The sequence below is a fragment of the Coturnix japonica genome, chromosome 1, assembly GCF_001577835.2.
Source record: "Coturnix japonica isolate 7356 chromosome 1, Coturnix japonica 2.1, whole genome shotgun sequence".
In the NCBI taxonomy this organism is placed as follows: domain Eukaryota; kingdom Metazoa; phylum Chordata; class Aves; order Galliformes; family Phasianidae; genus Coturnix; species Coturnix japonica.
The window spans coordinates 20,435,025-20,460,712 of record NC_029516.1 but is presented as its reverse complement, the minus strand read 5'-3'; the positions used below and the strand labels follow the sequence as shown (position 1 = coordinate 20,460,712).

General features: G+C 41.7%; 1 protein-coding gene across 1 annotated transcript; it reads left to right on the top strand.

The window, feature by feature from the left end:
- Nucleotides 1-9,044: 9,044 nt before the first annotated feature.
- Nucleotides 9,045-23,847, top strand: GPR37 (G protein-coupled receptor 37). Its single transcript, XM_015853213.2, has 2 exons — nucleotides 9,045-10,518; nucleotides 20,791-23,847. Exons 1-2 carry the CDS (start codon nucleotides 9,898-9,900, stop codon nucleotides 21,607-21,609), a joined length of 1,440 nt encoding a protein of 479 aa, XP_015708699.1. The 5' UTR covers nucleotides 9,045-9,897; the 3' UTR covers nucleotides 21,610-23,847.
- Nucleotides 23,848-25,688: the final 1,841 nt, after the last annotated feature.

Here is a 25,688-nt window from a genome sequence, read left to right as displayed (position 1 = left end):
ATTCTGCCCTTTGTTTTGCCATGCCAGCCTTCCTTTGCACTGCTCCATCACCAATAGCACAGCATGGCTTTCCAAGGAGAAGGCCCTTCCCCCACGCACGGCCTGAGACTCACATCTGTCTGTCTGAAGTCATTAATCCAAAGCCCTCAATGAAGGCAGGAGCCCCATCACTAACAAGCTGGCGCCTTCCCTGCCAGCATAGCATCAGGATCCTCACAAACATCACAGCACAGCCTTTGCCTGGCTAAAATATTCATTAAATATGTTCTTAAGACTCTTCACAGAAACTATTGCTATTGCAGTGTTGAAGGGGACATGGCAGAAATCTTTGCTCACAGTAAAGCTAGATTATACACGTATGCACACGCATATGTCTCACTCTGCAGCCAGCCAGCTTTCCCTCACCCTTATTGACAATACCAGCATGAAATAGAGTACGACAGTGGCTGCTAAGAGCAAAAAATGAGCATATCAAAACAGATAACATTTCTTTCATAAACTAGACTAAAATAATTCTTAACTTACAGCCCGTAAGTAAAAACAGAGAAAAAAGCCACTAGCTTTCTTTCTGTTCATAGTCACATAAGAAGGGACTCAAGGTTATCCAGTGGATTTTGGCTTATTATTTTTAAAGCAATTTTAAACACCCCAGTGATATATGCTCCTTCTGCAGAGTGTATCGCTTCCTCTGTTCTTCATGGTTCTATGGAATTAAGTTCTTTGGGAGGTCAATAATGCATTTCTAAAGCTCTTTATAGCCATCAAACCAGATCCTTAGCCTTTTTCTCCTGATCTTTTTATGCTATGAAGTGTGCATTGAAAAGCAGACAAAACAAAACAAGTGAGATTTTCCTGAATTAGGAAAATTGTTGCCAAACGCCATGGAGGAAGGCTCTGTGAGCCCCTCAGGAGGAAAGGGCTGCAGACATCACTCTACAGCATGCCTCTGTGAGCAGCCCTGACCCAAAAAGATGTGTTTAAAAGCTTTAGAATCAAGGTAGTTAAGAGATAGTTTGCTTTTACTCCATCCCTGTGCCTCTTCTGGCCTAATTAGCAAAGAACAGCTGCAGCCAAAGATCTGGATATTGTACTGGCCATTTACCCACTGCTCCAGGGAAGGCATTTCTGGTGCAGGGAATGATAGCACTCTCAGTGTCGAGATATGTGTCTTGTAAAAGGTATCTGCAATCTGTTAATGGACACAGCTAACAAGTATCTTCAGATTATACACCATTTGACAGATAAATTCTGGTAATAATGGACGTGTGCTTCATGTAGGGTATTCACAGGCAATTTAAAGGGAAGAATATACCAGCTCATGGTGTATTTCAGCTGAGGTGCAGAAATAGTGCTGATGCAATTTAGGTAGGGAAAAAAAAAAAAAAAAAAAAAAAAAGCATAGCCTAATATAAAATGACCACAAGCAGCACCTGCCAGCACTCTCAGAAGCTTTGTGTAGCCCAGGACATCTGTGAATCATAAGACCAGTGACAGAAGTGATGGCATCCCTGGCTGCCTCTTTTCCTCAGTGACCTTACACTACCAGAGACTTCACTCTATGTCCTTATTAAGAGATAGTGATGAATTCTACCAGTGCTAAGGAAGAAGAAGATTTTCTTCTGTGAAACAAATAGAGAAAATTGTGCCAATACAGAAAATCAAAAAATAATCAAAAGGTGATAGGTATGGCCCTCGTAAGGGTGTAACATGAAAATGTTCCGTAAGTAACACTCCAGCTGCTGAGATGCAGTTAGTAGCTCTGTAGTAGGAGTAATTGCAAACCTTCAGAAGCTATCAATTTGCTGTGGGATATAAAACAAGAGAGAGAGAGGGAAAAAGCATGAGAGAGAATGAGAAAGGAATAGAAAAGAGGACCACAAGTTAAAACAAGATATGAAATTTGACAGCTAAGAGACTGATCCAAGATAACTGCACTGATTGGGAATATTCTCACCAACTTTAACACACTCTGGATTGGAGGGTAACTTAGAACAAAGAGGACACAAAAGGGAGAATGTGTATGAAATACCATTAATTTCTAAATTACTCTTCTCCCCGAGGCAGTGTATTTACTTATAAAGAAGAAAGCAAACAAAACATACAGAGTGGGCTGGTATTCAGGGAGAAGATGAACTGTAGAAGAGGATTTGTATGAGCAAGAGCAAAGCATAAAATCTTGTGCTTAACCTGAATCTATGAAGATTTCCAAGGAAAGCTGATGACTTTGGTGATGAAAAGTAAATATATTCTTGTATGTTTTGTTAGACTGAGGTCAAAATGCTCAACAGCTTTCAGAATAAAGTCAAGAAGAAGTTTATGATACCTAAGGGGATTGTTAAAACCTATAAAATAAGTGCAAACATTGTTTCAAAGTAGGGCTACTTTGGTATGGGAGAGGCAAGCAAAACTCATAATTTCCATACACATTTATTTATTATTTGTCCTTACTGAAAGCAGAAGGTTGATGGAAAATGAACAGTAGAAATTTGCTATTCATAGTGCAGAAATAAAGAAAACAGCAGCATCCATCCAAACAGCCCAAGTTAAAGGCATCCCTGAGTGCACATGAAAATACAAAGCCCTTGAAATTTATTCCTGAAAAGTAACATAGCGTAGCAAGTATAGCCTCAAACGTCAACAAGAAAAAAGAAGAGTGGTTTACTAAACAAGGAGTCTAATTCCAAGCATACTTTGTTTTGAGAAAGAACAGAACAAGTGCTGAGGGGAAAAAGAAATAAGGAGAAAAAAAAAACCAATGGAACACTTTAGTAAACATTCAAAGGATAATGGAACTATAAACAATAAGCAGCATGGGTTCATAAGGAACATGTCGTGCCAAGGAAACGTGATTGCTTTTTTGATAGAACTGCAGAAATCCTGGATGAAGGATACACAGCATGGTTTTAATAAAGGATTTAATACAGTCTCACTAAATCTCCCAAAATGAATTCAAATTGCTTTGGACATAAGCACTGTCATGTAAATTGAAAACAGGTTGAAGGATCACAAAGTCAGGCTGATGAGAAATGGCAGTGGGTTGCACTGTGTTGTTGGGCGGTGTGCAGTGGGTTTACTACAAGGTATAAAGTTGTTTCTTGTTGTAATAACTTCATTAATAAGCTGGAAGGAAAGGTAAATAGCATGTAAATGAGTTCTGCAGATGAAATTACAGTTGGAGAAACTCTAATCTGAACAGAAAAGCAGGCAGCAAATAACAAACTAGGGTTTAACTCAAAAAAAGAAAAAAATCGAGTGAGACAGTGAAACAGTGAGACAGAAAGACAGTGAAAGAACAGCCCACTGCAAAAACACAAATAACCTGTACGGGCAAAGCAGTGACCCAGACTTAGCAATAGGAATGAAGAGCAGCATAAATATGAGGTTTTGGATTGTACTTCATTAGAACAAAAGTGGATGTATGTTTAGGCAGCATATTTAGTAATTTCGTACGGAACAGGGAGGGAGAAAATCCTCTGCACGTGGAGCCAACACAAGGTTTAAAGTGTTTACAAAGCAAATACATTCTGGTATTTCGAACTAGAGAATAAGCTCAAGGGCCACACATGGTGCGAGGTGAAGGAGACCACAACCTGGAAGTTAACAACAGAGTCTAACAGATTTTCTCCTCTCTGCTCTAAAGATGTGAGGCTGCGCCTACACCTCTCCCAGACACTCTCACATTGTTTTGTTCCTTAGTCTGTCCTTTTCTCATATTTCTCATAAAGCTTTCTTGACTCCCATTCCTCTTTCCCTCATTTTCTTCATTTTGCTTTAAACCTGTACTGGCTGTTAAAAGCCAACAAATGATATGTCATTCAACTCTACCAACCTGAGACAAGAAAAACTGGTAATCAAATGTAGAAAATGATACCCATATCTTGATAACAACATGCCATCTCTTTTTTTACCCCATGGGGAAATGCAAGAGGTGACCACTGCTGTCTCCATTTGGGCAGGTGCTGGGGAAGATATATTAGGCAATCAGGGCCATCCTAAGCATAACAGGGCTTCCAAAACCTTTTGAACCTATGAACTATTGCCATTACTCCCAGCACTGGGAGTAATGGAGCTTTTAGTCTTACACTGAGTTTCCCATATCATCTCTGAAACATTTGCTATGGCTTCTCACATAGCAAATTCATTCTTAACTCATTTCAATACTTAGAAGTCCATATTCTTCAGGACTTCTAATTTCCTTTGAACTTTGGGTTTTGATGAAATAATAAACTTGTGCAAACAATAACTGGGGCACTGTTCCTGACAATTATCTGTGTCAAAAATGTGGAGTTACTTGGAGCCCTGAACATGAGTCTATGGTTTTCATGGTTTACATGCCAATCCAAATGAGATGAAATATTCAGACATGGAAACAAAGAACAAGTGGAGCACCATGGCTAATTTTCTACACTACAAAAGTAAAAAGATCAAAAAGAATAGGAAAAAAATGTTTTGTATAAATCATGTGGCAAAACAAGCATAAAACATCTAAGAGTTTTCTGAAGTACAATGATCAAAATAATTTCACCATGGTGAATATTGTAGAAAATCAGTGATATTGAAAGGTGATGCCAGCTAGCATTTAAAAAGCCTGCAAAGCTTTAACAAGCACTTGTAAGACCTTCATTGCCCCATTACGTTTCTTGATGACTGCAGTTAAAATCTTGAATAAACTCTAAAGTAGGAGAGTTTTTTATTATTTTCCCAAATTTCAGGCAAAGAAAAAAATATCCTTATATCTTACCTCTAGCATTACTGACTACTGAGACCTTGTATCTGTTAGAATATTTTCTACGTAGAAACTTGTGGAGATGATCACAGATAATAGGGATGATGCCAAACATGAGATCCTGAAATAGAACAATTTGATGAGGATGGACATGACTTGTGGTTTTGCCCTCACTGGCTTCATCTCAAGGATATTCACTAATAATAGATACTCCTTTCTCCCAGGTTTATGCTACATAAATTTAACCTATTCTCCAAGTAATTCACCTTTAAAAAAATATTGACTTCTTCTGTCTCCAACAATCAATGTTGCTAGATATTCTATATATTGCTCTGCCTTTTGAATAAAACAGAACAGAAAGGCAGTAATGCAAGTATCAATCACATTTAGCTTTCCATGTGATATAGATCACTTGTCTTTTTATCGCTAATAATAATAGAAGGGTTGCTGGTAATTATATTTCAAAACAGGGATAACCTTAAAAGTAAATCAATTTGGTCTATGTGAGCATCCACTGCTTGCTTACCTTTGAAAGCAGAACCCAAGCTTCAGATGGAGAGGAAGGTTAAAAGGCAAAGTATTATAATTTTAAATGTGAAGCTAGACAGAAATAGCAATCTATACTCAAGAGCCAGCATAAGCTTTCCTAATGGACTTCAATAAATGCAGAATCACAACAGTAATTACAAAAAAAAATAAAAGAAAAAAAAAGCCCTCTTTTATCATCAAACGTAGATTTTCTTTTTGAATTTCATCTCCAACTCTTCCAACATTTACTGAGCCTGGTTCAGCCCTATAAGCAACCAAGTTCAACAGTAAAAGCTTTCCACTGACTGGGGGATTTGGGTCTGTCTGAAATAGTACTGGATCACAGAAATGAAGTTCTCTCTGAACTCATTTTTTTCTGATCAGGTGATACACGTGAAAACTCAGTGAGTTGTAAGAAGGTGGTGTCAACAGATCAGTTTATTGAATGCAAGGAGAAAATCTGTCCTACTACATTTGCCTAAATATTGAAAGAGACTGTAGTGTGAGGCCACCAAAAATACTGCAATTTAAAACCAAACAAAAATAGGAATTATTTTTCATTATTTGCTCTTTTTCTTCTTCATTGATGAACTGTTGCATAGCAGCCCTGAAGGGGACCAAAAAGAGGCAGCACTCATCCCTTCCTGTGCAGCACCACAGCGTGTTCAGGCTGGGGGTACCGCAGTATCACATATTCTGTTACTGGCTATTGGAGATGTCAAACAAAAAATCACACTGAAGCACTGAAAGCATATTGATTTCTTTATCATAGTTAAAATGTCATCGAAAACCAACAAGAAGAATGTAGACTTGGAAACTTTTCAAATTCTGCTTTTTTTTCTGTTTTTTTCTCTTGAATGTAGGAACACACTTATTGGTTTTCCTATAACCAACTTTGGCTGCAAACACGTCTCAAATTTTTGTTTTCATTTCTCCGTCTAAAAGGAAAAAATAACACAAAATGTTGTTGCTTCCTTCAAAGTGTTATGAATCTCATTGTCTGCTGATGGCTCACAAGGCCGTTTTCAGGCTGATGCATGGATTGGTGGGAAGGCTGTCACAGCTCCAGAGCTCCTTCAGCAGCGGAGCACACTCTGAGCTGTGAAAGCTGACAGAACTGGAGGCGGCATCTCAACATGACAGAGCAGAGCTTTGTCCTGAAGGATGATCCCGCTGCAGGGAATAGCAAACTGATCTGAAGGAATAAAGACACATGCAAAACAAACAAATGAAAACACAGATAAGCAAACAAACAAACAGATTGCAGCAAATTTGTAATTGAATGTTTGCAGTGAAAGAAACTGGGAAAGCCAAACCTTCAGATGCTGATTTTCAGCACCCAACAGGGTAGCAGTAGCAAACAGGGGACCATTCTGGCAGCAAAGTAACTCTGTGCAGAGGCAATGAAGGAGGACCTTTGCAGATGGCAGAATGAAGTCATTGTAGTGAGGTGCAGAGGCCACCTGCCAGTCCTAAATCCGCACAGAACTGTGACCCAATGAGATATGAAACCAGTGGGGAATATCATTCCTCTGGCACCCCTTTATGTAAAGCTTTCAGCAAGGCAAAAGAGCAGAATAGCTCTTTTATCACTCCATACAAATAAGACAAGCTCCTCCATTCCAAGCAGGGCTGCATGGCCATAAAACACTATATATACATAGATATATATATATTTGTCCAGTGCTTCTCTTTGTAATGATCCAAATAGTTAATGAAATAAGAGAAATATGACAAAACTGTAAGCAGAGAACAATAATTTATGGGATCTTTTTTGTGTTCAGAAATCAATTGTCTCTGTTATGAGCAGGCAGACTGCTGACACTAGAAAACGGATGCAGGACTCAGTTCTTATCTCACCATTAAAGGATCACTGATGTAAACTGAGTGCTGCTTAACCTTCTTCTTACAGATGCATAGCTCTTCCAGGAGCAAGAAGAAGGGCAGTGCACCTGCTGACTGCTGACTGCTGTCTGCTGCTCCATACAAAGCCAGGAAAAATACTCCTCGGTATCCTTTAAGAACAAGCAGTGAATTTATCATATCTGCTTGTAATGCCCTTTGGGACTCTTCAGGAAGAAAGGCGCAGTAAATGTAAGCTCATTAGCATCATTAACTCCTTTTATACACCAGCTGAGCTCCAAAGAATCAAATGGGGGAAAAAAATAAGAAAGAAAAAAAAAAAAAAAAAAAAAAGGTTAAATGTATTTACCATTCCCTTGTTCTCCTGCTATTTTTCTATTTAAAGACACTCTTGTTAGTTAAAAAATATTTACTACCTTGGTCATTTAAGTCCATGAGATGACACATTGCTAAGGAAGAATAATAGCATAACTTATATTAAGGAGCATTCCATGCAGCAGTGCCAAATTTATTATACCTGTTTCCACATGCTTAGAAACATTTCAGGCTGCCCACAGTTACATTCCAACTCTATGTGTGAGAATGGCGTCAGGAGCAGGATGGCACCTGGGTCCTGAGAGCTTTCTGTGCGACCACCATGGAAAGGCACTGCTCTTCAGTTAGTGTGGGACAGGATTCACTCCTTTTAGCCACTCAAAGGTCAATTTTTGTCATCCTTCTGGTGTAGGTAGTGTACTGGGGCACCTCCAGACACTCAATGTAGATGATGTTGGATGCTCCTGATCCCAGGCACTTTGCCCTCTGTTGAAAGCAAAGTCAGTCCAGCGAGTGCCTTGATGCAATGCTTCCCTTCTGCCACTTGGGTGGGTTATTGTTTGTCCAGTCCAGAAAGCCAACCAGATTCTGGGCTACATCAAAAGTGGCCAGCAGACTGAGGGAGGTGATCCTGCCCTCGGCTCTGTGCTGGGGAGACCTCACCTGGAACACTACCCTACCAAGACAGGCTGAGAGAGCTGGGGCTGTTCAGCCTGGAGAAGAGAAAGCTCTGGGAGATTGAAAACAGCCTTTCAGTACCTAAAGGGGGGCTCTAAGAAAGTAGAAGACAGACTTTAGCAGGGTGTGATATGATGGGACAGGGAGAAACGATCACAAACTAAAAGGGGTAAGATTTAGACTGTATATGAGGAAAGAGATTTTTAATAAGGGTGGTGAGGCTCTGGAACAGGTTGCCCAGTGGCGGTGGATGCCTTGTCCTTGGAGACGCTCAAGGTCAGGCTGGAGAGGGCTCTGAGCAAACTGACATAGCTGTAGGTGTCCCTGTTCATTGCAAGGGAGTTGGACTAGATGATCTTTAAGGTTCCCTTCTAACTCAAATAATTCTGTGAAATAAACTGTAAGAAAACAATCCATACAAAGAATCTTATGGGCATTACATCTTGCCTCTGCCCTGCGGAGACAAAGCAACAGCAGCGTGTTCCTGATTGCATCTGGCAGGTTGGCTCCGTGTGCGTGCAGCATGTATTTTCTGTCACTGCAGACTGACATTTTCCTTTGTTGGTCATTAAGACAAAAAGCCTGCAAACACACTCCTTGTGCTCGGGGTCGCAACACTTGTCCACAAGAGGAGCCCACAGCTCTGTTAGACGCACAGCCATGGAGCACAGCTCCAGCTGCTTACTGATCTAACAGAACGGCTTCAGCTCAAGGGTGGGGAACAAGAACACTTCTCAATGTGCTTCTTAGAAAGAGTGTAAAACTTTTAAAGGTGGTGGGGAGGAGCTGCACAGAGCTTCAGGCTACTTACAGGTTAGCGTATCCAACTTTGTTTAGCTAAAAAAACGCTTGAATTATATAAAAATCAAGGAAGCAAGAAGGAAGAGCTATAAAGTTTATCAGACAGAACAAGGACAACAAACATAAGCGTTAAAAGACGCTCAAAACAGGAAAATAAACTAACAAAACAAACAAACAAAAAAGCAGAGCAGCCTTCATGGGTCTCAGCACCATCCGGGGATGCCTCCGGCGCAGTCCAGTCGTAAGGGTGGTGCTTTGGGCCACATCTTCCATCACCGACTAAAATCGGACTCGCCGGAGCCGGATCGGTCCCTCCGTGCCGCCGGGCGGCGCTTGCGCACTGCGGGGCAGCCGCGCTGCTCGCCCGTCTCTCCGACGCGCCCCCAGCCGCCGCTGCGCCGAGCCGGGCTGGGCAGAGCTGGACCGAGCGGCACCGGGCTGACAGCGGCACCGGGCTGAGCCGGGAGCAACCCGCCGACCAGCACCTCTCAGCTCCCGCACGGAGCTGCGGTCGCCGCCCTCTCGCTGCAGCCGGAGGCGGGAGCATCCTGCAGGGGTCGGTCCCGGGACTGCATCTACCCCGAGCGCGTTGCTTGCCGACGGACGGAGTTTGGCAAAGATCTCAAACACGCTGCGCTCCGCGCGACAACCTGTTCTCTCCGGGAGGAGCCGGTGGCCGCGGTCACCCGGGTATGGGCGGCGTTCCCGGGGGACCTCTCCCAGCCGAGAGCCCCGCTGCCCGCTGTTGGATGTAAATAGGCGGCAGGCGGCGGGGCGGCAGCGCTCCCGCGGAAGGGCGGAGCGCCGGGGGGGGTCCTCCCGGCCCCGCACACGCTACATTAACTCCGCGCGGCGGAGGCGGCGGCACAACTTTCGGGCACTGCCCCGGGAGGCGGCGAGAAGCTCAGCTCCGAGTGCGGGTATGTCCCCCGCCGCCAGCCCCGCCGAGCCGAAGGGCAGCGGCTGAGCCCCGCCGCCTCCCGGCCATGCGGCAGCTCCGCGCTCCCCTCGCCCTGCTTTGCCCGGTGCTGGGCGCCTGGGCCGCCTGCGCCCTGCTCCCCGTCGCCGGCTCTGCTCTGCCGGCGCCCCCGCAGCGCTCCAGCTCAGCGCCGACGCCTCTCGCCCCCCCGGGCCGCCGCGCCGTCGCCGCTGTGCCCCGGCGCGGGGCCGAGGCGGAGCCCGGGCGGCGGCGGGCGCGGAGCAGCGAGAGCGGGGTCGGGGCGGCGGCGGGGAGCGGCCCCCGGTGGCTGCCGCTGAACGGCTCTGCCCGTGGTGAGAGCGCCGCCGGGGGCCGCGGCAATGGTACGGGGCGCCGAGCCCGGCTCCGGAACCCCTTCTACCCGCTGACCGAGGAGTCGTACGGCGCCTACGCCGTTATGTGCCTCTCCGTGGTGATCTTCGGCATCGGCATCATCGGGAACCTCTCGGTGATGTGCATCGTGTGGCACAACTACTACATGCGGAGCATCTCCAACTCCCTGCTGGCCAACCTGGCCTTCTGGGACTTCCTCATCCTCTTCTTCTGCCTTCCTCTGGTCATCTTCCAGGAGCTTACCAAGAAGTGGCTCCTAGAGGACTTCTCCTGCAAAATCGTCCCTTACATCGAGGTAACGGCGGGGCGAGCGGATCCCGGGCAGCCCTCGTGTCGTAGCGTGGGGTCCCGTGCTCCGGGGGGCGTCCCGTGGTCAGTCAGGGTGGCAGCTCCGGGATCCCCGTATCTCCGGCTGAGCGCTTCCTCTCGTGCGAGTTCTGCCAAACTTTTATCGCTCCTCGTGGTGCTGAAAAGGCGAGGAGTACTCGCAACGTTTGATTACAAGTTTTAGTCTTTCTTTCTTTTCCCCCCCCCCCCCCTTAAAGTGAAATGACTCGGGGATTGAGTTGGGATAGGTTGGAGGAGAGTTGGATTCATGTGCTGGAGATGAGGGGTGAGATGGAGTGGGAGCCCGGTATGCTGTCTCTCTCTGCTCTTCGCCCAAATCCTTCTGCTCAGTGTTATTCTCTAAACTGGAAGCTGAGAAGAAACTGTTGATTTGCTTGTAGTACAAATGCGATACTAGAGGTGTGAAAAAGGGAAGAAAAAAATTAACCCTGTTATTAATACATAGAATATCAGTCTCCACTATCAGCTGCCAAACGATACTTTTATGGAGGTCTTAAGATAGAGCGTGCAGCCACTACACTGCCATCACTTCTGTTCTGTGTGATGCACTCTGTTACTTGCAGTACTGGACAAAGAGTGGAGCTGTGATGTACTCAGAGGAACTGAAGCCAGTTAGTATACTGATGCCGTGATCTGGAAAGCTTAGGGTACACTCCATTGACCTGGGTTTGGGAAGAAGTGAAGGGTGAAATATGTATTTGTTGAGAATGCTAATAGGAGCTTTGGGCAGGAGCTTCTGAGAGCTCTGAATTCACTTCTAGGGATGCTGTGTTATCCAGTAGATGAGTAGTTCCTGCTTCAGTTAAAGTGTGACCACTTTATTTAAAGTAGTGATCTAAGTTTAGTATTTCAGTACTTTCCCCTCCCTTCTCCCCCCTTCTGAATTACCTGAGCTGAAATGGAGCTGTCAAATGTAGCTGTAATCCTGAAGGCATCAGGCAGCTGCTGACCCCTCCTTTATTCTCTAATGTCACCTTAGTTTTCACTTTAAAGTTCCTCAGATGCCCACAGCTGAACTTTTATTCAAGAACTGTCAGCCATCCACTGATGATGGACCAGCCCAATGGTGCCTGTCTGAGGCTTGGTCATTACTGGGGTCATTCTCCTCTTCCCAGAGGAAATTTAATTAAGTTGTATCTGAGGCGAACAACTGAGTAGAGAGAGCCTTGAGGTACCATGTCACTCCCAGAACTGTACATATTTTGTTCATTAGTCATTAAGTATAATACGCATGTAAAGAATATTCGTCACCCTGGGAGCAGTAAGTAGAAGAAAACACTGCTCATTGCAGGGGAGTTGGACTAGATGACCTTTAAAGATCCCTTCCAACTAAAGTATTTCTATGATTCTATGATTTGACCCTGAGGAGACAGAGGTGGGAATTAGAGCCAATGTCTGCCACTTTCTGAGTGCAGTTCCGACCTCATGGGTGTTACCGTCAATGCTGACACCACTAGGAACACTGCAGACATGGAGCAGACCTGTCCCCTGGGCAGCCTCGGCTCCATTAGCAGTGCCATCGTAACAGCCAAATGTCAGACACTAACTACCCCAGTGTAACATACATGGGCACTCTCATCCTGTTCTCAGGCAAATAGAGGGGAATGAATTCTCAGCTTCTCGAGAAAGAAGTTGTAGATGGTTGCGTTCGGGGGAACTTTCCAGACCTTTGTGAAGTACTACTAGCATTGTCCTTGAGATGGACACATTTTGAGCTGTTGTCAGTGTTTTTTCTTGTTAGTTAACTCAATGTTTTGTTCTTTTTAGTGTCTGTTTCAGTGTCTGCACTTCTAGTTTCATATGTCAGCTCTCCTTGTATGCTCACATCTCACCCAGGGCTGTAGATCCAGACACGTCATCTCCCCTTCAAACACCAAGGAGCCTTGTTGAACCAAACCCTCTTGTACTACCCTGTACTCTAACAACTGCACAGGATTAGGTAGTAGGGGATAGCTGATTTTTTTTTTAGAGGAAGCAGTGTGGTGATGAATGCATTTTAGCGTAACTCAAGCTTGCTTTGCATTATGCTCAGAAGTTTCAATTAAATGAAGAAGTGTTCTTCTTGAGTGCTTAGCCTCCTGTGGCCAATTGTTCCTTTATTTGTGCTGTTCAATGGGTATCATACAGAATTTCAACAAAACATCTGTTGCCAGTGATAACACATATGCACAAACCCTGGGGAAAATGTTTTACAATACCTTCAAGTACATTTGAATAAATAAATGTTGAGCTTCCAGTGGTGGAAATCTTCAAAACATTTAATTTTAAAGGCAGTTTTCCCATGCGTAATAAAGAATTGCTGTGACCAAATACCTTTAAGCCACATGATTTAAGCTGAGAGAGGTTGTGGATGTCCCGTGCCTGGAGTTGTTCAAGGCCAGGTTGGATGGGGCCCTGGGCAGCCTGGTCTAGTACTAGATATGGAGGCTGACAACCCTGCATGCAGCAGAGGGATTGGAGCTTGTGTATCCTTGAGATCCCTTCCAACACAAACCATTCTCTGATATTTTATCACAGTTTAGTCACCTGTAACTATTCTTTAAAACTGTGTCCTGGATCTAGTTGCATAAGGAATAATGTACACGTGACCAAGGAGGAACTTGAATGAGTCAGTTCTTCTGTTCGTGGTCTTTAAGTGATGAAGATGTTTGAAGTAGATGAAGTTATCTCCACCAAAAACTTTACTGGTCTTTGGTTGTTGATACTATTTTGTTAGAGTAAATTTGAAAGCACTGACTGAGAAGAGAGGTGGAACAAATGGGTATCCAGAAAGCAGCAAAGCTGGTGAAAGGTCAGGAACACAAGTATTGTGGGCCTGTTTAGTCTGGAGGAGAGGAGATCTAATTGCACTCTACAACTACTTGAAAGGAGTTTGCAGCAAGGTGGGGGTCAGCCTCTTCTCCCAGGTAACTGTAGATAGGATGAGAATTAACAGCCTCACGTTGCACCAGGGAAGTTTCAGGTTGGATATTAGGAAAAAATTATTCTCTGAAAGAGTGATGAGGTATTGGCAGGTACTGCCCAGGGAGGTGGAGTCACTGTCCCTGGATGTGTTCAAGAAAATACACTGATGGACATGGTTTAGTGAGCACAGTGGTAATGGGTTGATGGTTGGACTAGTTGATCACCAGTTGATCTCACCGATTTATTTTCCAGTTTTAATGATTCTATGATTCTAAATTTTGTCAACTACTCTACTCATAAGGATGTGTAGAGTTGTGCTTTTCCTTTACAGTTTTAGTTCTTTACTCAGTTCTTCATGTTTTCTGACTTCTCTGCTGATATTTTGAAGTCTAGTTTGTGTAGCCATGTCTGAAGTGATTTTCCACACAGTGTTCATTTGTAAGTTGTCTTCCATATACTTTAATCAGTGTTTTTCAGAATCAGGAGGTACAGGGTAAGCAATGATACAAAAGCAATGACTTTGGCTAATTCCCTTCCTAGAAGACCTGCCAGTCTGCAACCCTTTGCTGGTCCTTGTTTAAGCATACCCAATCATTTCAGCAACTGAAGCAGAAAAAAACAGAAGTATGGAATATAGTTTCTTTTTACCTAATACAGATTAATGCCTTACATTTTTCTCGACTCCGAATTAACTCTGAAGTGTGGATGTGAACAAAATTAATAGTTTTACTATGCTTCTGTACATTTCACATCTATTCAGTGTAACAGTTCTGTAAAGCAGCATTTTTAGTTTTTGTTTTAATCCTGGAAGCCGATAGTTAAGAGGTTAAGTAAGTTTCCTAAAGCCCAAAGCAGCTTGCCAAGATGACAAATGGATTGTGTCAACTGGGACTAGGAACTGTCTTTCAGGCTTGAAAAAGAAGCTTTTTCAAATGGTGTGTATTCTGATCCCAGAGGTTCTGTGAGGAACTTGGTGAGTTGGAGGGCAGTAGTTGGAAGCAGACATCACACTTGGTGTTGTCAGACTGAGACAAACTACTTATAGAGGTGTAGTGATTTAGGACAGGGGAAGAATCCAGAATAAGGGTTTGCAGAGGTTATTTTATAACCCTGTGCAGTTCTGGCAATCAATTTGTGGCATCTCTGGTTTCTGGTGGGTAACTTCCATTCCAGAAAAGCTATCACTGTTAGTATTCTGAGTTGGTTGAAAGTCTAAGGATTGATTTGATTTTTTTATTTTTTTTTTCCCCCTTCCCTGGAGCCGACCCTCTGAGGGCAATTTTGAGGTAAGGCTTTTTCCCCTTTCTCTCTTTTATTTGCTAGAGGTGAATGAGCAGCGCAGAGGAAGAGGCCATCCTTGCCTGTTCCAAAGCTGTCAGAAGACATCCTTGTTTTAAGTTTGTAATGGGAGTGTTAAAAAGCTATGTATTATCTGTTTGGTCTGAGCCATCTGTTCTGTATCTTTGCCTCTTCTTTGACTTCCTTGGACTCAGTCACTTGATCCTCCAGAAAGTCCTCTAGGTCACAGATGAAGATCCACATAGAAATTTGCAGTATCAAGGCTTCAAACTGAAGGTTTTCCAGAGCAATGGCTGCATGTGTCTCATTCTTAGCAGAATACCTTCAGCACTTATCACGCAATAATTATTTTTTTTTAAGAAACAAGTGCTAGTATATCTTTGCCCCTTAGGCATTAGCAGCACTGTGATAGCTGCTGTTCAGTCAACCTTTCTCTCCTTTACAAACCTTGTCCTTAGGGAGTCATAAATTGTCCATAAAATTTTGCTTTTGTCTTAAATTTTGCATGTGGCATTTCAGCATAGAAATGAATTTGTGTCAGACTAGGCTTTAAATTAGGTCAGTAATATTTAAGTTACATATGTGTGGGGTGAAAAAAACAGCGTCTGCCATCCCAGTGCCACTGACTGTAGGATGAGCATAGGGCTGTCATTTCTCCATATGATCAGATTTTTCCTGCAGAGAGGAGGCAGATTTTTAGCAGTAGCTCCATGTTGTTAATATTAGGAGTTAGCACAGATGTCCCTTGTGTAGAGAGATGAGAATGTGATCCTCAGTGGAGAACAGTGCTCTTTTCTTTCTTAAAATAATAATAAAAAGTAATTTTAATTTGCTTGTATGGTAGCGGGGTAGATTTCAAATAAGAAAATGGACAAAAGCAATGTGTTCTGTGATTTTTCCAGCCCTCTGGATCAGCATATGGCATAGTCTAATAGCTATTTCCAGTGCCCTGACAATCTGGTTGGCTTTTATTTCCAACAGAATTCAAGAACTGCTCACTGAAGTTAATTCTGAATATTACTCTTAGGACATTTAGAAGGGTAGGAAACACACAAAATGTGTGTGCTTTATACCTTCCTCATATGAATGTTAAAAGTACTGGAAACAGCCATATTGTACCCCTTTTTCCATGTGTGTGGAACATCTCCATAATAGCAGTTTCCAGTTTCTTGCTCATGTTGTAACTGTCCAGTCTTAGTATTGGACTCTCTACAAGTGTAGAGTAGCACAAGAAAAATATTGTCAGTGCTAACTTTGTTTATTTATCTTAAGCAAAGCTGGTAACTTTACAATAGTCATCACGATGTACTGCATTAATGTACTCTAAAGCTGTGACATTTGGTTAGGATGTAGAACCAGCCATAATAATGCTATAGACGGTAATGACTTGGATTAAAAAAAGGAAATAAAAAAATTGTTTATATGATATAACAGGAATAGGTGGGAAAAGCTTAGGGAGTGTCACTGAGAGCTGAGAAAAAGCTGCGCTCGTCATGGTTATCAAACTTTTCTGCAGTTTAGCTTCTGTATTTTTAATGGGGGAATGTTTGGTTACTCATTCTGCCTTGTAGTGAAGAAAATCCAGCTTCAGCTGGTAAAACAGACATTTCTCAGAACTCTGTGGCTATAACTGTGTGGATCCATAAAACTCAGCCTACACTTATTCCACTCAGTTCTCGATCAGAAAGCATGCTCCACATCATCATGCTTTGGTTGATTCATGGTCACTCTCATTTCCTTGAGTTGCTCATAATTAGTTGATTTCCTTTCTGTATATTAATTTGTCCTTCAGCTTAAGCAACTTTTGTATCTCTATGCAGACTTATTAGTAGATAACAGCACTATCACTTCTTGGACTTCGCTTTGCTAGACTGAGTGACTTTTTTTTTCTTTTTTTAATTAACTCACAGAATTGGTTCTTCAACTTTTTCACTCGAGTCTTATAGTCAGGATATTTTCTGATCTTGTTTTTGTTACCTTTATCTTGTCAAACAGGTATTGTTGAGAGAGAATTCGGAGTCTCGTTTGCGCTGGTGTTGCTCACCCTACAACACTCTTGCTGTTCCCCTGGGCAGCCAAGGCTCTGCTCCTGGGGCCAAACACTGTGGGACCACAGCCAGGAGAAGAACTAGGACAGGCCAGGGAAGGCCTGGGAACATTTTGGTAATTGTTAAAGCTCACGAAAGAGGAATATTGTAGGGATGGGGAGAACTGATGCAATTATGATGAGCATTTCATGGGTTTACTGTTGCTCTCTGTAGCCTCAGTTCCCCAAATGAGCTTTGACACAGTTGACTAACAGCTGATGAGCTAATGACTGAAGGTTTATGCAGTGTCTCAAAAGAGCACTGCTGTGCCCAGTAACATTCCTGTCAGTACTGTCAAAGGAACCAGAATATTAAGAGTCTCTTGTAACAACAGTGCCTTCTTTTGTGTGTGTGCTGTGGCTGGTCCCTTACATAGCTGTCCTCTGCCCATCTCAGTGGAGGTTATTTCCCACCCACCTTCTAAGATCAGATACACGGTTAGATATCTGGGGACCTTTTTGATACAATCTATTAAGAGAAGAATGTAAACTGATGTCACCCCAAATGTTCAGAGGCTGAAGAAGAATCTTCATAGGGACTGCATGGAAATAAATTAGACAACTAAGCGGCCATCCAAAGCTGCTGAGCCTTACTCAACCTTGACTGGCTTCATTTCCTGCCAGGTTGTTGAAATTAAGGCTGCAACTGTGTATCAGACACTCATCTGTTACAACAAGAAGAGCACCATTAAGTGCCATGCAGCTTTATGCTGTTTCGGGATTTGTTAATTCGTCCTTTTAATTTCTCCTCATCACCATTATTCTGCTATTATATCAGGGCAAAGTAACAGATAAAAAAGGGAGACTTCTGTGGCTTTCACATTTTCAGCTTAGACATAATTTCTAGTATGACTGCTATGAAGAAACACCCATAAAGTGAGACTGTATGAACATGCAGAATGTGTGCTCCAGTTCTTGCCCACATAGGAGGAAAGCAGCAGCCATTGATTTTGCTGTCTATTATTCATATACTGCAATACAGAGAGAGTGTAGGGGGATAATTAATTAGAGCCCCCTTACATTGCTGCACTGCCTTTCAACCAAGTCAGCTGGAGTGAATCCCTGTTCATCTGCTTGGCTTTTTTGTTTGGCTTTTGTTGTTTTTTTGGTGTTTTTTTTGTAGGCTTTCCCATGTCATCTAACTCCATTAATCTACAGAAAACAGGAAAGCATTGCCTATTCCAGGGATGCACTGGCTTTTTTTTTTAAATCTTGTTTGATCAGTAAATCCATGGGAGAATTTTCAAAGCCGACTTCCACTGTTCTTAGCTGTTTTCTCTTGCTCTATTTCGCTGTTTTAAGCCTCCAAGTTTCTGGTCAATTAATGTGACAGGAGCCCCGTAGGTTATGTTTGTTCATGGTAGACATGTCTTCTTTCATTAGGCCAGCCTAACAGCTACAGAGTTTAATGTCTTAGCTACTGTATAACTGCCTGTTTGTAATGGATTGCTGAAACAATGAAAGTGTGTGTTCTAGGGAGTGGGGGGAGATACTCACATTGCTGTATTAAAACAAGAGCAGAGAAGGAAAACATTACTGTACAAAAATGCAGTTTTTCTTCTGTTCTGATGATTTATTTTAATCTCTCTTCATTTCTGAGTCTCAGATATTTCCCTGTCTCCCATAATTGTTGGGAGCTCAGTCCCAGACCCTTTTGTTATTTCAGCAGGACATACTGGCGAAAGGCTTTGCTATCACTCTAAGGAAATCGAAGACTTCACACACACCCAAATGTTTTTCAAAAAAAGTCACTATTTTCAGATCTGGAAATGTGGCTCTCAGAAGTGATATGTGGAAATCATCTTTCATTAGCTAGCATTAGCACTGTTTTTAAAGATTTCCCTATAGCTGTGATTTTTCTATAGCTGTTTTTATTTATTTATCTATCTATCTATCTATTTATTTCTTTATTTTGCTGACATTTATCAAGCTTTCTCTGAACACTGTCCAACAGTTTAACTCCCTATATTAATAGATTTGCTCATTAAAAATGTTTACAGTACTGTTTAGTCACTATCAATTATTCCTGATGTTGAAGGTTAGTTAATAAGGTATCATATCTTCATTTCATCTTCTAGAAAGCTGCTTCAAAGAGTTATATAACTAAGGCAATGCTTGGCAGTTCAGATCCCAAGTTCCCAATATTTTTCACTGGTGTTCAATTATAGAAATATTATGCTTTTAGAAATTAACAGTGCATTCATATAATTGCATGTAATTGTACTGCCTATCTTTGCAAAACTTTTTGCAAGAGGTGCATAAACAAGAATGCAGTGTCAAACAAGACACTGACAGGAAGTCAGTGTACTTTTGAACCCAACATAAAATTTAAATATGTTATTATACATCAAATTTGCGTAAGCAGACTTTATGGTGGACACCTTAATATTACCCCAGATTTGCCAGTTAATTGCACAGACATGTGGCTTACTCATGATAAAAATAAGCTTTTTTAAAATTTATTAGGAATATTGTTTTAACAGTCTCTTTTCTTTTGCTTCAACACATTTCCAGCAGAACAGAAGCACACAAACCCAAGAAAATAAATGAATTAGAATGCAACAGAGTGCCTAATCCTTCTCTGATTGAAGTTAATGGGAGTTCTGCTTTGAATTTGAACTGAAGCTGAATTTATTCAAAACAGGATTAGGCCAAAATGTATATAGTCCTCTTGCAAATTTGTTTTCAGGAAATTTAATTATAAACAGGATAGAATGATAGGAAATTGTATTTCATGATAGTTCAAATTTCTATTTATGCATAGAATTATGGTTACTAAAGCTAGACCATGCTCATTGCTCTCTACTTGCTCCTTATATAATTGAGAAGTCTGTCAAATTCACCTTTTAATAATACACACAATGGAACTTGTGCCATTTCTCCTGGTTTGCAGTATACTGTTGCACAGGACGTCTCCTATGAAATTATGCCTAGTTTTTTTTGAGACATGTTTTCTATATTAAATATTGAATGCAGATTATTAAAGCTTAACTATTATAGTCATTATATATATATATATATGTATATTTCCCTCGAAGTCTTTGGAAGTCTGAAGATTTCCATGTAGTCTTTTTGAACTTGCAGCCCAGAATGTCTTTATAAGTCCACATCCCATCGAAATTTCACTTAAAACCCAAGTCCACAACAGCAGTTGTTGAGCTCTTCTCCATTCAGTGGGTGCTTAATCTGTAGTGTTCCTAAATTTTGAAGACTTCTAAGGTTTTGACATTATGATTCCCCACCTGCTCACTGAACATGTTATGGGGTGTAACTGAACTTCTGCTGAAGTAGGACTCTCCCATCTTTCTCTTTTTGACTTCAGTTCCAGTCCTTATGGTGGAAGTGATCTTTCAGAAAACTACTCCTCAGAAAAATGGGGGAAGGAAGGGTTTTTTTGATATTGGTCAGTTCCATGATGTTCATGTCATTCAGAGTTGTATGAGTGCTGGCACGGACCTCCAGGACAGCATAATACGAAGCTGAAATAATTGTCTGTAGACAGCACAACAGAAGGATGTATTCTTTAAAAAGCATGTAGAATGGTAGATCAGCAAATGCTGGAAGCTAAGTTCAAAGGTCTTACCTGTGGCGCCTCTACTGTTTCTTACATCAGTAGCCCAAAACTGGATTTTGCTTTGTTTTTGTCAGTCAAAGATCTAGACTTAGTTGGTGCTTCATGTTGCATATTGAGCTCTCTTTAACTGTGAAAGAGTATACCAGTGTACAATTTCCCCCTCTGCCTGAGCAAATTCAGGACTTCATCTTCCATCTTCAAGAAGACTGACATTGTTAGTGGACCAGGTGGATTTTGAAAGAGACAAAGTTTGCCCTCTCTCTAAGGAATGGTGGACTGTAGCCTTGTAGCTGTCCTTTTTGTTCCCTTTTCAGGCAGCACTTGTTTTAACTGCCTTTGCCTTTTCTCCTTTGCAGGTGGCCTCCCTTGGAGTTACCACATTCACACTTTGTGCCCTCTGCATCGACCGGTTCCGTGCTGCCACCAACGTGCAGATGTACTATGAGATGATTGAGAACTGCACCTCGACGACAGCCAAGCTGGCCGTCATTTGGGTGGGGGCCCTGCTGCTGGCACTGCCAGAGGTAGTGCTGCGCCAGCTGATCAAGGAGGACCCCGAGTACAGCGGCAGCCCCCCCGGGGAGCGCTGCGTGGTGAAGATTTCCACCGCGCTGCCCGACACCATCTATGTGCTGGCTCTTACGTACGATGGGGCAAGGCTCTGGTGGTATTTTGGCTGCTATTTTTGTTTGCCAACTCTTTTCACTATTACTTGCTCCCTGGTAACAGCAAGGAAAATCAGGAGGGCAGAAAAGGCTTGCACAAGAGGGAACAAGCGACAAATTCAGCTTGAAAGTCAGATGAACTGCACAGTGGTGGCTTTGACCATTTTATATGGGTTTTGCATAATTCCTGAAAACATCTGCAACATTGTGACTGCCTACATGGCCACAGGGGTCTCTCGCCAGACGATGGATCTTCTCCATCTTATTAGCCAGTTCCTCTTGTTCTTTAAATCCTGTGTTACACCAGTACTCCTTTTCTGTCTCTGTAAACCTTTTAGCCGGGCCTTTATGGAGTGTTGCTGTTGCTGCTGCGATGAATGCATCCAGAAATCTTCAACAGTGACAAGCGATGACAACGACAATGAGTACACCACAGAGCTGGAGCTCTCCCCTTTCAGCACCATCCGCCGTGAAATGTCTACTTTCGCCTCTGTGGGGACTCACTGTTAATCAACTTTAGGACTTCACTATTTTAATCTTTTTTTTTTTCTTTTTTTTTTTCTTTCTTTCTTCTTTCTTTTCTTCCCTGAAACTTCATATTTTTCTATCTGAAGGGATTATTGAAAACTACTCTGGAAACCAATCTGCATAGTAACAGTCATGCTCTGCAATATAATGTGTCTCGTTATTAAAATGAAAGAAAGGGAGTGAAAGAGAGCTTAGTACTTGGTTTTAAATCACAATATTTTGTATGGTGCTAGGATTTCATTATCTGGGGGGAAGGATCTGTGTCTGTCCACCTTTATTTAATTTCATGATCGTTTTGATAATCACTGTAAAATGATTATATAGACATTGTGGGTTTTGCAGGATGTTTAATGTAAAAGACGTGGTGGAGAGTATTTGAAGGTGGTTTTAATCTAATTACTGTACACTATTGTGAGAGAGCTTGGACTTTGAAAAATTTATAAAGTAGCATAAAAATAAATGAGGTTTTATTCTTTAACTTCCTTGTCAATCTGCATTCAACAAGGATCACTTCTAGTATTAAATTCCTTTAATAAGTACGAAATCTTTACTTTGCATAAAATAATTTAAATGGTCTTATTTAATTTGCTATTCATGTACTTCTGCTTGGAGACTATAATTAGAGTGTTTAAGGAAGATGGTTATAACGGCATTAGATTTACATGAGTGGATTTTTAACACATTATAAAGATCCAATGTGCCTCATTGAAGCTTTCCTTCTGGACCTGAGTTATTTTGTACTTCATAAGAAGAAAAATCTCCTTTCTTGCTAAATTTTTTCTTGTGTGATTTCAAAATCAAATTTCTTTCTGATTTGTTACTGGTTTTACACTGAGGTGATGTTCTCAGTCCCTGTATATATACCTTCTGCTGGTTGCAGTGAGTCCCGCTGAAGAAGGAAGGCATTCTTTTGCCAGAGGTTTGCTGGCAATAAATGTGAGGGACTGAAAAATGTAGAGAGTGGATTTCTTCTTGTAATTAAAAAGAAAAGAAAAAAAGAATAAGAAAGACTGAGAGGGGAAAAAAAGAGATACAAACACACTTGGACATTTGGCGATTGACCCAGAGCCCATTGCAGTCAGTTCAAAGCTTTCCAAACATTTCTGAGGGCTTTGGATCGGAGTGGCATCTCCTATTTATTCTGGGATATGTGGCATGAATTTTAATTGCTGGGGCTGTGTATACAGGTTATAAATCATGTTGCTCTCACAGAGACTGCCATTCACCAGCAGCTCACAGTGCTGAAGCTGTTCTTGAGATCCGCAGAATGTTTTGTGATGGTATCTTGCTGTCCACAGGCTTATTAAAATGGGTATATGTCAACACTGCAAGCAACAGTGTGGTGTAGTAAAATCTGAGGTCATTATGAGCAAGCTGGATTGGAGACAGGAAAGAGCCCATCAATACCAGCATAATTTGTTTACCACTTCTTGGCTGAAGTAAGCAGAATGCTCTGGGCGAGCAAGTTGCCTCATATATACCCTGGGCAGTGGGCTGAAGTGTAGGCAGATGCTAAGGAACAGAATTTGTTATAATTATCTATTTTAGTACTAACTAACTAACTAACGCACTTGCAACAGTGCTTGTTGTAGTAAATCTACAGGCACTTGTACTCTGAAATTAACAGTAAGAGATGTAGACTTTGTGACACCTGCCTCTGTGTTAAGGAACATGTAACTTTTGGAAAGGAGTCTATTTTTATTTTCTTTGTAGATTCTGGATTTAATGTGTTCAGTCTTTGTATCTGCTTGGCAAGCAGTATTGCCTCTTTTTCGTCACTGTTTTAACCTATAAAAAATTCATGCAAGAAGCAGGAGCCTCTGAACCTGCATATAAATGCACTTGAGTTTCTCATTTTTGAATTAAGCTCTAGCAGAAGCAGTTTGATTTGAGCGAGGCCTAAATTGACATATGTGAATCTGTTTAGGACTTGCTATGATATGTAAGTTTTCAAACTTATTTTGTAAGGATGTCAATCACTTTTTAGGACCGGGGAACAGTCCCTTCTTTCTAAACTTCCCATTGACTCACAATGCTGGTTACATTCAATACACTGTGAAATGTATCAAAGAGAAAAGGTAAAAACTGAAATCTCTTCACTGTGGTGCCTGTCTCCTCAGATACATTTTCCCATCTCTGCAATTTGATTTGTACTGTTCTTTTTTAGGTGCCAGTATTTGTAAAGAATGGGAATAAAACTCCCTCTTTGTTTCTCTGTCATGTTGCTTGCGCTCAATTGTTTCTTTTCAGTCACAGTATGAACGTTGTGGTTCAAGGATTTCAGAAAAGAAGAGCAAAATATGAAGAAACACTTTTTTTTTTCTTTCCTTTCCCCTACAGAAATAGATACAGAAATTTCTTTGGAATATTAAACTGTAATGTTTTGCTTAATGCAAGGCTTCACTGGAGCAGAAGTCCCCAGCAACCTTGGGCATGAGGTGCCTGCCTCCTTCTCTCCAGCCTGCAGTGGATGTGTGTGATATCTACTGGTGTTCTCTCCCAGGTTAGGCACCTGTATCTCTTAGTGTTGCAGTGCTTCTCCATTTAAACATTTCCTGAATATGTGAGGGGGGAAAAATCAGGGGGGAAAAAAAAAAAAAAAAAAAAAGGTTTTAAATGTCACCGCAGAACATAGAACTTGGAGATCAGTAACACTGTGGTTGGGAATAAACAATAAACCCTCCTGGTAGTGTAGTGGAGCGTTCTGCAGCCTTATATTCAGTGGGGCTTCTTTGTATCCAGTGTAATCTTGCCTCTTCTGCTGCTGGAAGACCTTTCTGACAGCTATTTGTTTCCTAAATCTGTTAAACTAATCTCACATTAGCAGGTTTGCATTGTTGCAGCCTGAGACAGTGGTTCTGACAGGGGCATGGCTTGTTAATGCATTAAATGTCATGATAAAAGATTGCTTTTGTTAAAGATGGGCCTTTTTCTAAAGATGGAGTACCGCACTATTTTTTTTTTTTTTTTTTTCCTTCTGGAGACACTGATGTGCTGAACACTTGCATTTCTCTGGTGTTTGCTTTTCCTACCTTTTTAATATTCTTAGGAGCCATTCCTGTCTGTTTCAAATCTAGATCTGTAAAGCATTTGTCTATTAACATGGGGGCATTCCCCCTAGTCCTATCACCCATGTAAAAAGTTGATTTCCCCTATTCTTATGAACTCCCTTTAAATAGTATCTTCTTAAGTCTTCACCTTGAGAATATCCTTTTTTTTGCAGGCTGGAAACCCAGTAAGTGATCAGTAATGACCATTTTCCTTAATAGCTTTGAAATATGTGATAAGAAAGAAAGATTTACCAGGCATTTTCTGTGACAGTACCTCTTTTCTTTCATTTTTTCTTTTCTTCTTTCCAACCATTTTCTTTCCCTGTGAAGTTCAGTTCAGCCAAAGTCAATGAGCAGATGATGTGAATTAAAACTGTCTCCTACATGTACTTTATCATGCTTCGGGAGCTTTAGTTTTTCACTACTGTTTTGATGGAGTCATTTAACACCTATGCTTAGCAGGTGCTAAATGTCACACTTTCAAAAGCTCAGTATATTTTGTAGTAAATAAGAAAGGATGAAAAAGGCATGGACTGAGATGCTCCAATATATATATGAAAATACTGACCCATGTAGAGGACTAGAAGTTCACCAACATATGAGGCAGAGAAATACACCCACATCTTATGCTGAACCCCTACAATCCAGGCAATTTACTTACACTGAATTTTAGTATAATCAGTGTTTGGCTGTCACAAAATGAGATCAAAGGCTCCCTGGCATTTTCAGTGTGGCAGTATCATGATTGTCCATGGCAATACTGAGAGCCAGTGTCATGTCTCCTGCTTGTGATATACTCTCAGCATTGTCTCGTGTAGAATGCCAGTATCCACACACCTTTAGGTTGGAGTTATCCCAGCCTCTTCCAAGGCTGAGGCCAGATTTCTGCATTTATGTACTTTAGCTCCAATTTGGGTTTTTATTGAAAAGTAAAAGGTATTATTACAGATATCCAACCTGTCAGAGAGACAGAGCTCTCAATTAGAGTGTTTAACAAAAGCACTAGTGTAA